The 12,583-nt window shown below is 48.1% G+C and overlaps 1 protein-coding gene across 4 annotated transcripts in view; it reads right to left on the reverse strand.

Moving 5' to 3' along the window:
* Positions 1–12,583, reverse strand: part of DOP1B (DOP1 leucine zipper like protein B) — a 123,384-nt gene that overhangs the window by 67,729 nt on the left and 43,072 nt on the right. For all 4 annotated transcript variants that reach the window (XR_012432013.1, XM_045387792.2, XM_045387793.2 and 1 more), the window contains exons 5-7: positions 4,792–4,981; positions 1,387–1,485; positions 942–1,065 (exon numbers count right to left, since the gene is read on the reverse strand). Coding sequence is in view for 3 of the 4 variants with exons in the window: in XM_045387792.2 (XP_045243727.2) it covers positions 942–1,065; positions 1,387–1,485; positions 4,792–4,981 (413 nt within the window). In the remaining variant the exon portion in view is untranslated. The remainder of the gene's footprint in view (positions 1–941; positions 1,066–1,386; positions 1,486–4,791; positions 4,982–12,583) is intronic.

A 12,583-nucleotide genomic window follows, 5' to 3' on the forward strand; every position in this document is an offset into this window, starting at 1 on the left:
AGATCGCCTGAGGTCAGGAGTCCAAGACCAGCCTGGCCAACAGGGTAAAACCCCATCTCTACTAAAAATACAAAAACTACCTGGCTGGGGTGGTGGGTGCCTGAAATCCCAGATACTTGGGAGGCTGAGGCATGGGAATCACTTGAACCTGGGAGGCGGAGGTTGCAGTTAGCCCAGATTGCACCAATGCACTCCAGCCTGGGCGATGGATTGAAACTCCATCTCAAAAAGGAAAAAAAGGATCTAAATGTTGAGATTTAATCAGAGCTGTAAAGTCCTGTCACAATCGTTCTGCATACCACCTTTTCTTAAGTGTGTGAATATGGGACTTCAGAAAATTCATGAACATGCTATCTTTTAAGTTGCAATTTCCTAGACTCTGTCCCTGGGAGGCCTTCCAACCAACAGTCAAGGGGCCTTTGCCAACAAATTTATAGGCAGTCCACACACTCTGACACACAGAAACAAGGCCCTGGGGCTCTCGTGATCTCCAAAGTTATCCAAATGTCTCCCAAAACATTTCCACTTACACAAAACCTCCTCCTTTATTTACATATCTTCCACAATATTTGTAAGTTTTCTCCATGATACACCCTCATCCCATGAAACTTCTCCATAGCAACAGGCTTCTACTTGAATAAGGTTTTGCTACCATGTTTTGGTGGTATTTCAAGCTCTTAAAATGGAATTCGGTTGGCATTTTAAAAATCCCACTTATTATTTCCCCTTTTAAAAAAAAAAAAAAAAAAACAACTGCAAAATAACCAAGCTATGTGTAGGCAGCAGACCTCAACTGATCAGTGCCGTATTTAGTCATTGTGGTATCTTTCCATACTTCATGATTCAGGGATACATCACCAAGACCAAATCTTATCCCAGAAGTCAGCACTAAAAGGTTTCACATTAACTTTGACTTTAAAAGGGTGCATACTGCTCAGTACCTAGTAACCATGCATACAGTCTTCTGTTCAGGGACATGTCCCTTCTCAGTAGTGTCTGGGTGGCAGCTGAGAGAATGCGCACGATGTCAGATCTGAGGAGGGGAATGGCTCTCTCATTGGAATCCTATTAGAAGGACAGAGAAATTTACTACAAGGGAACGATAGGGGAGATTGGTGACTTTTTGACATGCAGCCTTCCTTGCCGGTCTACAAAGCTCAGTCTCAAAAAGGGCTGGTTCCTTACACATTACCTATGGAAAGAAGCTATTCAATACGTGCAATGAAAACGCTATCCTTGCAAAAATGAACAAGGACTTTTCACTGGCTATCAGCAAATAACGCCCATGAGTGGCTGAGCTGTCCTCTTAGGATAAAACTGCTTGAAATCTATATTCCACCCCTTGGGAAACACCAGTGACTTACCAGAAGAGTACAAATGACTTACCAGACAGGTATAAAATGGGAAGAAAAACAGAACGATTTCCAGATTATTTCTTTGCACAAGAACATTTGAGTCCAACAGGGAGGCACACAAAGATTTCACCTGTAAACGATCAAATGATGTTAGCATTTTCAGGCTACTTTTTATGGTCATAAAAATGAAAGTAACCTTTCCCGGGAATCTTGAAACTGTGTTGTATCACTCAGAAGAGAACCAGAAGCCGCAGGTCAGGAGGGCGTGGGTTCTAGCTCTCGAGGCCGGCAGGCTGCGTGACATCAGAGAAGACGTTCAGCTGCAGACCTCACTGTTCCACGTGAGAGCCGGAGGGATTAGGACCAGATGGCCAGGTTCTATGATCTCAAATTCTACAATCCCAGAAAGGATCCAACAGGAACCTTAGAGTAAACTAAAGCTCTGAAGACACATGGGAAAATAATTCCTGATCAATTCAGTAGATATTTTGAGTGTCTTTTCTGAATACAGATAGGTAGACTAGAGATGCATAAGAAATTAGAGCCACAGACAAATGCTCAGAGTTCAGAAGAGGAGGGCTCTTTCAACTGCAGAGAACAATGATGCTCCACAGGAAAGCGGGGCTTGAAGGACAGGAAGGAGCTACACTGAGACTGCGAAGAAGGGCAGGAATCGAGAGCCAGTGGGACAGGAGGGAATGGCTGGGAGTAAAGGCACTGTGAGGCCAGGCCCAGTGGCAGTTGTGTGGGAGCGCAGGGACTGCAGGGAAGTGTGAGGTGTCGTGGCTGGGAGCAGATGGTTAGACTGCTCTTGAGCTTGGACTATAGCTGTTGACAATGGGAAGTCAGATTTATTTTATTTTATTTTATCTTATTTTATCTTATTTTATTTTTGAGACAGCATCTTGCTCTGTCACCCAGGCTGGAGTGTATTGGCGCAGTCTCGGTTCACTGCAAGCTCCGCCTCCCGGGTTCACGCCATTCTCCTGCCTCAGCCTCCCGAGTAGCTGGAACTATAGGCACCCGCCACCACGCCCGGCTAAGTTTTTGTATTTTTGGTAGAGACGGGGTTTCACCGTGTTAGCCAGGATGGTCTCGATCTCCTGACCTTGTGATCTCCCTGCCTCGGCCTCCCAAAGTACTGGGATTACAGGCGTGAGCCACCGTGCCCGGTCTATTTTTTTTATTTTATTTTATTTTTCTTTTTTTTAGACAGAGTCTTGCTCTGTCGCCCAGGCTGGAGTGCAGTGGCGTAATCTCGGCTCACTGCAAGCTCCGTCTCCCGGGTTCAAGACATTCTCCTGCCTCAGCCTCCCGAGTAGCTGGGACTACAGACACCTGCCACCACGCCCGGCTAATTTTTTGTATTTTTAGTGGAGACGGGGTTTCACCGTGTTAGCCAGGATGGTCTCGATCTCCTGACCTCGTGATCTGCCCGCCTCAGCCTCCCAAAGTGCTGGGATTACAGGCGTAGGCCACCGCGCCCGGCTATTTTTTTTTATTTTCTTTGAGACAGGGTCTTGCTCTGTCACTCAGGCTGGAGTGTAGTGGTGTGATCTCGACTCACTGCAACCTCCGCCTCCTGCGTTCAAGCGATTCTCGTGTCTCAGACACCTGAGCAGCTGGGATTATAGGTGCCTGCCACCACACTCCGCTAATTTTGTTTGTTTTTGAGATGGAGTCTCGCTTTGACGCCCAGGCTGGAGTGCAGTGGTGCAATCTCAACTCACTGCAACCTCCACCTCCCAGGTTCAAGCGATTCCTTTGTCTCAGCCTCCCAAGTAGCTGGGACTACAGGCGCCCATCACCACACCCGGCTAATTTTTGTATTTTTAGTAGAGATGGGGTTTCACCATGTTGGCCAGGCTGGTCTTGAACTCTTGGCCTAAGGTGATCCACCCGCCTCAGCCTCCCAAAGTGCTGGGATTACAGGCGTGAGTCACTGCGCCCAGGTTAATTTTTGTATTTTTAATAAATGTGGGGTTTCACCATGTTGGCACGGCTGCTGCTGACCTCCTGACCTCAGGTGATTGACCTGCCTCGGGCTCCCAAAGTGCTGAGATTACAGGCATGAGTCACCACACCCAGCCGGGAAGTCAAACATTTTTAAAGCACAGGATACATATGAGCAAAGTTAGGCTTTGGAGAACCAAATCTCTCAGCAGTTGATAAGGACTAGATGGGGAGAGAGTAGGATGAGGATAAACCAGTCAGATCCAAGAGTAAGAGATAAGCCAGAGCAAGGCCGAGACGATGGAGAGAAAGAGACAAAGGGGATACTGACAGGGCAGGAAAGGGACATGTTCATTGGGATCTCCTGTGTCCTGATCATTGTGCAAGGTGCTTTTCATCCATTTTTCCACCTTGTCCTCAGAGAGACCCTGTGAGGCAGGTCTACAACCCCCATTGTGCAATGAGAAATGGACTCAGAGGGGTAATTTACACCCAGCTGCAGACCTTCTCACCTGCGAATTCAATCTAAACACTTTAAGATCAAAGTGTGGGAACACCACCAGGTAGCGAAAGACAGCAAGCCATAAAAACACAAGAGGCAGGTTTGGGGAAAAGAGACAAGGATCTGTGAGGTTAGCATTTCTAAGGGCACCAGAAGGGATGTCATTACCAGAGAAGAAAGCTTCCCTTGAAGGGCCTAGAGATGGATACCTGACGAACCCCGATAATTTAGATTTGAAAGCAGCCAATGGAGACAGGAGAGCAGGGGGAGGATGCCAAGGGAGGAGGGGGTTGCCATGTGCGAGTGGGCAGTGGCCCCCGTGACACAGGACAGGGGAAGGAAACAAAGACCCGAAAATGCGGCAGACCCTGTGCGTGCAGAGGCCTTCTGAGCACTGTGTGCAGCTAAGCACATTTCTGCAAAGCCAGGGGCCTCCAGAAGGGACCTCTGAGGGTGTGAACACTTATTTGAATGTATAAATCTTAATGCCACTTTGGGAGGCCACAGTGGGTGGATCAGCCGCCAGGCAGGCAGTTCAAGACCATCCTGGCCAACATGGTGAAACCCCATCTCTACTAAAAACACAAAAATTAGCCGGGCGTGGTGGCAAGTGCCTGTAATCTCAGCTACTCGGGAGGCTGAGAGAGGAGAATTGCTTGAACCTGAGAGGTGAAGGCTGTAGCGAGTCGAGGTTATGCCACTGCACCCCAGCCTGGGCAACAGAGTGAGACTCTGTCTCAAAACAAAACAACAAAACAACAACAACAAAAACTTAATGCATATGTTAAAAAAAGCCACCACCATCCTCAACTGCACGAGGCCTCCTTCTCGCCTTGCTCAGCCATTTGTTACCCAGACTCAAGTGTAGTGCACTTCCCTTTCCTAGATGTCCCTTTGTAGCTTCAGTGACAACCTGCCCATGAGGATGCTGTGCCCACGTGTCGCCCCCTCCCCATGCCCCGTGAGGAGCACGGCACTCACCGTGAGTTGGTGATCGGTCCCCAGCATGTACTTCTGCTCCTGGCCGGGGGCGTCCCTGCTGATGTGGTTCACCACGAAGACTGAGGCGGGGAGGCGGATGGACGGGCTGGCCAGGACGCTCCCCCAGAGGGCGGTGTAAAACACCTCTTTGCCGACCACCAGCGATAGTCTCAGGAGCAGAGCATCCGTTCTGTTGATGAGACAGGAGAGGGTTCAAGGGCTCGCCCCGTCTTCCTGAGTCCTGCTGCACACCGCTCTATGAAAGCTGCATGAAGAACCGCAGTGGATTCGTCTGGCTGGGGAAGCCCCACCTTCCTCACTGCCGGGAGCCGCTGCCATCTCTCACCCTGCTGTGTGTGTCCACCTGCTGGCTGTCACACTGACCCTGGATTTGCTAAAACCAATGTCACTAGGCAGCGCGGTGTCCTGGCCAATGGGAAGTGTCTAAGCAGTTGTGCGTGGCGGGGCAGAGACCCATCCCCACCCTGGCCGCGCCACGGATGCCGAGGTGCTCACAGAAGGGAGGTCCCACCATAAGAGGGATGGGCAGGTCAGCCACTTCATAGAAAAGCAGAAGCCATTTGTGCATCAAAAACAAGGATACGCCGAGGACACTGATGACTTAAGCAATTAGATGCCACCAACCTGAGCACAGGCAAAAATGTGCCAAGTAACATCTGCCTTTAGAAATGCTAGGGGCAAATCTGCCTGGGGCTTCCCACGACCCTGCAAATTCCATCAGCCTGTTTCCTTTCAGTCTGCCCATAGCACCTGCATGTGCTGACTCCCGCTCCCAGGGGCTCTTGTGCTGAGGCCGGGCATTTGTTCGCCTCTCATCTCTACCTAGGTCTCCCATGATACAAAGTCAGCACCTTCTCACGCATCCTTTAAGAGAAGCAGCATCACCAGTGGATCAGGGCTCGTTTTTCCACTGACACTGACCAAGGCCAGACCTGTGTCTGTTCGGTGGTGTCCCTGCAGCTGACTGCGGCCCCTTCCCTGTTCACAGTGCACACAACCTGCAGGCTGGGTGACAGCATCTACCAGTAAAGCAGCAGAGCCACATTCCCCCTCAGGGATTTCGCCCCACGAAGGATCTGATTCATTACCTGAAAGGATTCATCTGCAAAGACCACAGAAAACAATGACAGCAAAAGCAACCCAGGGGAATGTGTTGGTTCACCCAGCTTGCCAGAGTGGGCCCTCCCGTGTCCAGATCCTGGCTGGGATGCCTCCTAGCTGCAGGACCTCGGACAAGTCTAACATCTTTGCATGCCCGTGCTCAGCTAACAGACTGGGAAGTAGCCTCGACCTCATGGAGATGTTGTGAGAATGAAGTGAGAGTCCCCTCGGAAAAAAAAAAAAAAACAGTTTGGCTTGGTGCGGTGGCTCACACCTGTAATCCTAGCACTTCGGGAGGCTGAGGTGAGTAGATCACCTGAGGTCAGGAGTTTGAGACCAGCCTGGACAACATGGTGAAATCTCGTCTCTACTAAAAATACAAAAATTAGCCGGGCATGGTGGCAGGTGCCTGTAATCCCAGCTACTGGGGAGGCTGAGGCAGGAGAATTGCTCAAAGCCGGGAGGCGGAGGTTGCAGTGAGCCAAGATGGCGTCACTGCACTCCAGCCTGGGCAACAGAGTGAGAAGGAAAAAAAAAAAAAAAAAAAAACTCAGCGCTGGAGAACAGACCCAATGCTTGGGCCATGCCCCCTGCAATTACTAGTAGGTCCGCTCTGTTTGCTGTCACAGCCCCAGTGCCTATTTGAGCGTCTAACTTCAGGTTGGCACTCGAAAAATCCCTCAGATAATTTTTTTGTATTTCCTTCAAAAAATAGGTACCATCATGTTATATTAAAAATGCATTTTGTTCTCCTTAAAATTAGCCTGAACTTTTTGGGGTCTTGTAAAATGTTGTAGGAAATAGTGCATGGTACCCTCTTCTTAGAAAAAATAAAACTGAAGAGGCATAAGTAATGGCTAAGTGTTCAGAAGAAGTACACAGGGCGATTTAGTGGCTGAGGTTATTGATTGGCCTTCTATTAAAGGTTGAGTAAACAAATAGAGCTTGTCTTTGCCCAGCTCTGAAATCATCACAAATACTATAATGTACACACCCTGGTGTCACAGTCCCCCTTTGCTTAGAACTGCATATTCCCAAAGTATGTTCCATGGAACACTGGCCGCTAGAGATGTTCCACCGAAGAGGGGTTCCACTGTCAAAAAGCTTGGGAAATGCTGTCTACGTTATCTCTTCAATATTCTGAAAACTGGCTACTAGCTTTCTATTAAAGAAATACATCTTTTTTTTTTTTTTTTTTTTTTTTTTTTTTTTTTTTTTGAGGCAGGGTCTCATTCTGTCACCCAGGCTGGAGTGCAGTAGTGCAATCACAGCTCACTGCAGCCCTGACCTCCCGGGCTCAAGCAATTTTCCTGCCTCAGCCTCTGAGGAGCTGGGATTACAGACCCATGCTGCCACACCGGGCTAAGTTTTGTATTGTATGTGTAGACAGGGTTTCATCATGCTGCCCAGGCTGGTCTTAAACTTTTGGCTTTAAGTGATCTGCCCTGCATGGCCTCTCAGTGCTGGGACTACAGGTGTGAGCCACTGTGCCCAGCCAGTTTTATTTTTTAAGTCTCATTTTATTCTTAAAAAAATGGACGCATGCTAACAATTTAAATGACATCACAGTAGAAACTACAGCAATTATGACAAACCTTTGGTATGAGAGAGCAAAATAACTGGGGTTAAAAATGAAATAACTTCCTATTCAACAAGAGTTCCTCTGATCATCTGGGTTGTTAAATTCCAATATTAGTGTGCAGTTTACAGGCCAGAACTCCAAACTTTTTTTTTTTTTGAGACGGAGTTTCGCTGTTGTTGCCCAGGCTGGAGTGCAATGGCACGATCTTCGCTCACTGCAACCTCCACCTCCTGGGTTCAAGTGATTCTCCTGGCTTAGCCTCCTGAGTAGCTGGGATTACAGGCAGCTGCCACCATGCCTAATTTTTGTATTTTTTTGGTAGAGATGCAGTTTCACCATGTTGGTCAGGCTGGTCTTGAATACCTGACCTCAGGTAACCCACCCACCTCGGCCTCCTAAAGTGCTGGGATTACAGGCATGAGCCACCACGCCCCGCTGGGAACCCTAAACTTTTAATTCAAAATCACAAACAGGCCAGGTGCGGTGGCTCCTGCCTGTAATCCCAGCACTTTGGGAGGCCAAGGCAGGTGGATCATTTGAGCTCAGGAGTTCAAGACCAGCCTGGCCAACATGGTAAAACCCCGTCTCTACTAAAAATACAAAAATTAGCTGGGCTTGGTGGTTTGCACCTACAATCCTAGCTTCTCGTGAGGCTGAGGCAGGAGAATTGCTTGAACCCGGGAGGTGGAGGCTGCAGGGTGCCAAGATTGCACCGCTGCACTCCAGCCTGGGTGACAGAACGAGACTCTATCTCAAAAAACAAAACAAAAACAAAAAACCAACAAACATTTAAAAAAAACAACAACAACTTCCAAACCCCAAGTATTTCCATCCTTCCTAACTCATCCTGGCTTATGCTCTTTCATGCCTCTTGCAAACACAGCTCCTTCAAATGACACTGGCATGCTCCACTCTTTGCAACTGAGAGCAGGTGAGCGGCATGGGCCGGGCACTGCTGACCCCAAGCACTCCACAACTTCGGTTCTGCAGCTGCTTGCCGAAAGGACAACCATGGAAAGACAAGCTGTCACAAGACAGCACCGTTTTGGTACAATCATCTGAAACTGAAGAGGCAGGGCAGTGACAACAGCGCCCTGTACCGCAAACTGCAGGTCAGAAACAGGGCTAAAGAGGGGGTAAAAAAAAGTCTCGAACCAGCACAGATGATTATCACAGTGCCTGAAACCAACCAAAAGAAATGTTGGTGCTCGGTGCGGTGGCTCACGCCGTTAATTCCAGCACTTTGCGAGGCCGAGGCAGGCGGATCACTTGAGGCCAGGAGTTCAAGACCAGCCTGGCCAACATGGTGAAACCCCGTCTCTACTAAAAATATGAAAATTAGCCAGGCGTCATGGTGCATGCCTGTAGTCCCAGCTACTCGGGAGGCTGAGGGAGGAGAATCGCTTGTTTCCGAGAGGTAGAGGTTGCAGTGAGCCAAGATTGTGCCACCGCACTCCAGCCTGGGTGACAGAGTAAGACCCTGTCTCAGAAAAAAAAAAGGTATGTCAGCCAAGTGGGGTAGCTCATGCCTGTAATCTCAGTGCTTTGGAAGGCTGAGCTCAGAGGATTGTTTGAGCCCTGGAGGCTGAGACTAGAGTGAGCTATAATCCTGCCACTGTACTCCAGCCTGGGTACAGAGCAAGACCCTGGAATTCAACGTGATCTTGTGCGTCATGCATACTGCAAGTCCCCAGTAAAGGGTCCATTGGTTTCCTCCACAATAGGGGCCCTAAGAGGGTATGTCTTCCCCCCCTCACACAGTGACACTGTGGGTAACTGTAATGGGACAGGACATCATGGGAACCCTGCACTATGGCCTCCCTTATTAATGAGCTCCAAAAGAAAAAAAGAAGAAAAGAAATGTCAATAAATATTTTTCAACTCTTTAAGTCAGGATTTCTGAACTTCCACCCCACTGACATCTAGGGCCGGGTCTTTGCTGTGGGGCACCCGTGTGCACTGTAAAATGTTCAGCAGGCCCCTGGACTCTACCCACTAAATATCAGTAGCACCTTCCCCACCCCCAGTTGTGACAACCAAAAATGTCTCCAGATATTGTTAAATGTGTCCTGAGAGTCAAAATTACTACTAGATTGAGAATTACTGGTTTAAATGGAAATATCTGGTGAGCTAGTTGTTGCCTTCTTACAAACCATTTAAAACATTCAGCTCTCCTCATCTCCTTAGAAGAAGGGTTTGGTGCTTTCCCTGTTCTAATCTTGTTTTCTTAGTACAGCAAACAACAGCTATGTAGCTATTTCATGGGCACTTAAAAAAAAAAAAAAAAAGGATTTCTGACCAGTAATAGGTTATCTGCAGACCCCAAAGGGTTAGAAAGCCAGGGTGGATAACAGGTCCTAACAGGGGCCAAAAGTTTCATTTCTTATGGTTCACTAAAAATCACACACCAGGAACAGCCTCCACCTACATGAAACCTGTGAGTCACCCCAGCCTTCACCAGCTCAACCTAACTCACCACTTTGCAATTTCTACCCACGTGCTCAACATGACCCCTACTGCACCCTCCCTTTCTGCTCTCTGCACATTTTTTGGGGTGTTTCACTCAATTCCCAAGCACTTTTTTTCTTTTCTTTTTGAGATGGAGTCTTGCTCCATTGCCCAGGCTGGAGTGCAGTGGTGCAATCTCAGCTCACTGCAACCTCCACCTCCTAGGTTCAAACGATTCTTCTGCCTCAGTCTTCCAAGTAGCTGGGATTACAGGTGCCTGTCACCACACCTGGCTACCCAAGAACTTTTGGGAACAGTTACCAAACTGTCTCAGACTAAAATGGGCACAGCAACCAAAAAGTCTTGCACAGTCACTTCAATTACTGTGGCTGCAACACACTGGCTCAGAGGTTATTGTATAGCCTTTCACCGGCATCCACCTTGGAGAGCTGATAACTAATCACTGCTGGGTGCCACACTGCATTTGGTTTTCTGTCACAGCTAAATTGATTCAGTGATTCATGAAGCTTTACTTGGCTCTTGGTTCAATGTCAAGAAACCACAATATTTGGAAAAAAAATCAATGTTAAGCAACTTTAGCAACTGTTCACATGAACCTTCATTTATCAACTAAGAAAACAAACAAAAACACTCCAACTATTTCCACTTCTAGTGTGATTCACATAGATTTAAAAGATCACAGTAAGCTTTAGGGAACTAATGTGTTCATCGGTCCAATGATAGAAAAATCACGTAGGACATATACTCACATATCTGTCATCAGAACACAAACATAGCAGAACTTCTAGAAAGGGCCTGGGATTAGGAGTCCATTGGCATGGAGTCTGGTAATGTCCTCCAGCTGCCTCCTGTGTGACCTGGACGGCTCATTAACTCAACACACACTTACCGAGTCTCACCGTGTACCAGCCACAGGGCCTGCAGCTGGACTTAAAACTGCAACGAGACAGATTGTGCCTCCTAAGGTAGAAACTGTAAAGGTGGATTCTCCTCTGGGAAATGGAAAGCCAACACCTGGTCTATGTGAGAGCTTGAAATGGTTAAAGGGCAATGTTTTGGTTACATCTGTCACGTCCTGATATAGAGCTCATGAAATGCACCCTTGGCCACTTCCTGACTAACCCTTCAAACCATTCTGATTACTTGGTTTCCTTGAGGCTGGGGGAGCTGTGCAAAGGGACCTGGATTGATTCATGGGTTCCACTCCAGCCTCCTGCACCCCTCAGTCACAGCTAACACCACAGGAAAGGGTGACCTGACTAGGGCCTCCAGCACAGGGAAATGTGAGCAGTGCGTTGTATAATCACATGGAAGCTTTTACAAGCACAAAAGTCACCAGTGACTGAACATGGGCTCTTAAAACAGGTCCCATTAACAGAGATGAATCACTGTGGCGTCTCTCAGAAGAGTTAATAAGCTGGAAGTGAGTTCTTACTTTATAATTCTCCGGAAACAAAGGTCACTGTGTATACTCAATAGTTTTTTTTTTTTTTTTTTTGAGACATAGTCTTACTCTGTCAGCCAGGCTGTAGTGCACTGGTACAATGTCGGCTGACTACAACCTTCGCCTCCCCGGCTCAAGCTATTCCTTTGCCTCAGCCTCCCAAAGAGCTCGGATTACAGGTGCATGCCACCATGTCCAGTTAATTTTTTTGCGTTTTTAGTAGATACAGGGTTTCACCATGTTGGCCAGGCTGGTCTTGAACTCCTGACCTCAAATGACCCACCTGCTTTAGCCTCCCAAAGTACTGGGATTATAGGTGTGAGCCACTGTGCCCAGCCATACTCAATAGTCTGAACAGATACACTTTCTCCCATTCCTAAGCAGTGACCGGAAAAAAACAAAACAAAAAAAAAAAAACATGAACTTTTGTGCATATGAGTGTTACACATTTCTTCAAGGTGCTACTGAAATCTGTCAAGATATTCTGCTTCATATCACACTAAATTGCCTTTTCAAGCCCTGCCCTGGCTTTGCTTTTTAATTTAGAAGCAGCCTAGTTTAATGGAAAGAAGAAGGACTTTAGAATCCGATACGGGATGGGCGCGGTGGCTCACGCCTGTAATCCAGGTACTTTGGAAAGCTGAGGTGGGCGGATCGCTTGCGGTCAGGAGTTTGAGACCAGCCTGGCCACCACAGGGAAACCCCATCTCTACTACAAATACAAATATTAGCTGGGCGTGGTGGCACACGCCTGTAATCCTGACTACTTGGGAGGCTGAGGTGGGAGAATCGCTTGAACCCATGAGGCAGAGGTTGTAGTGAGCCAAGATCGCACCACTGCACTCCAGCCTGGGCGATAGAACATGATAGAACAAGACTCTGTCTCAAAAAAAAAGAATCCAATAGACACAGTGGAATAGAATCCCAGCTCTGGGGCTCGCTGACTGTGCGAGTGGGAAACCTTCTCACCCTCGGACCCTCACCTGTAAATGGAGGTAACTCCTGGAGCAGAGGAATTCATCACGCAACGTGATCATGTGTGTAAAGCAGGCTCCAAGTGCCCAGGAAAGGGTCCATTCATTTCTGCCACACTAGGGGCCCTCAGAGGGTATGTCTTCCCCTCCACACATGGTGACTCAGCGGGTAACTCCGTAGCAGGACAGGACACCATGGGA

This window comes from Macaca fascicularis, chromosome 3 (genome assembly GCF_037993035.2).
Source record: "Macaca fascicularis isolate 582-1 chromosome 3, T2T-MFA8v1.1".
Classification (NCBI taxonomy): Eukaryota; Metazoa; Chordata; class Mammalia; order Primates; family Cercopithecidae; genus Macaca; species Macaca fascicularis.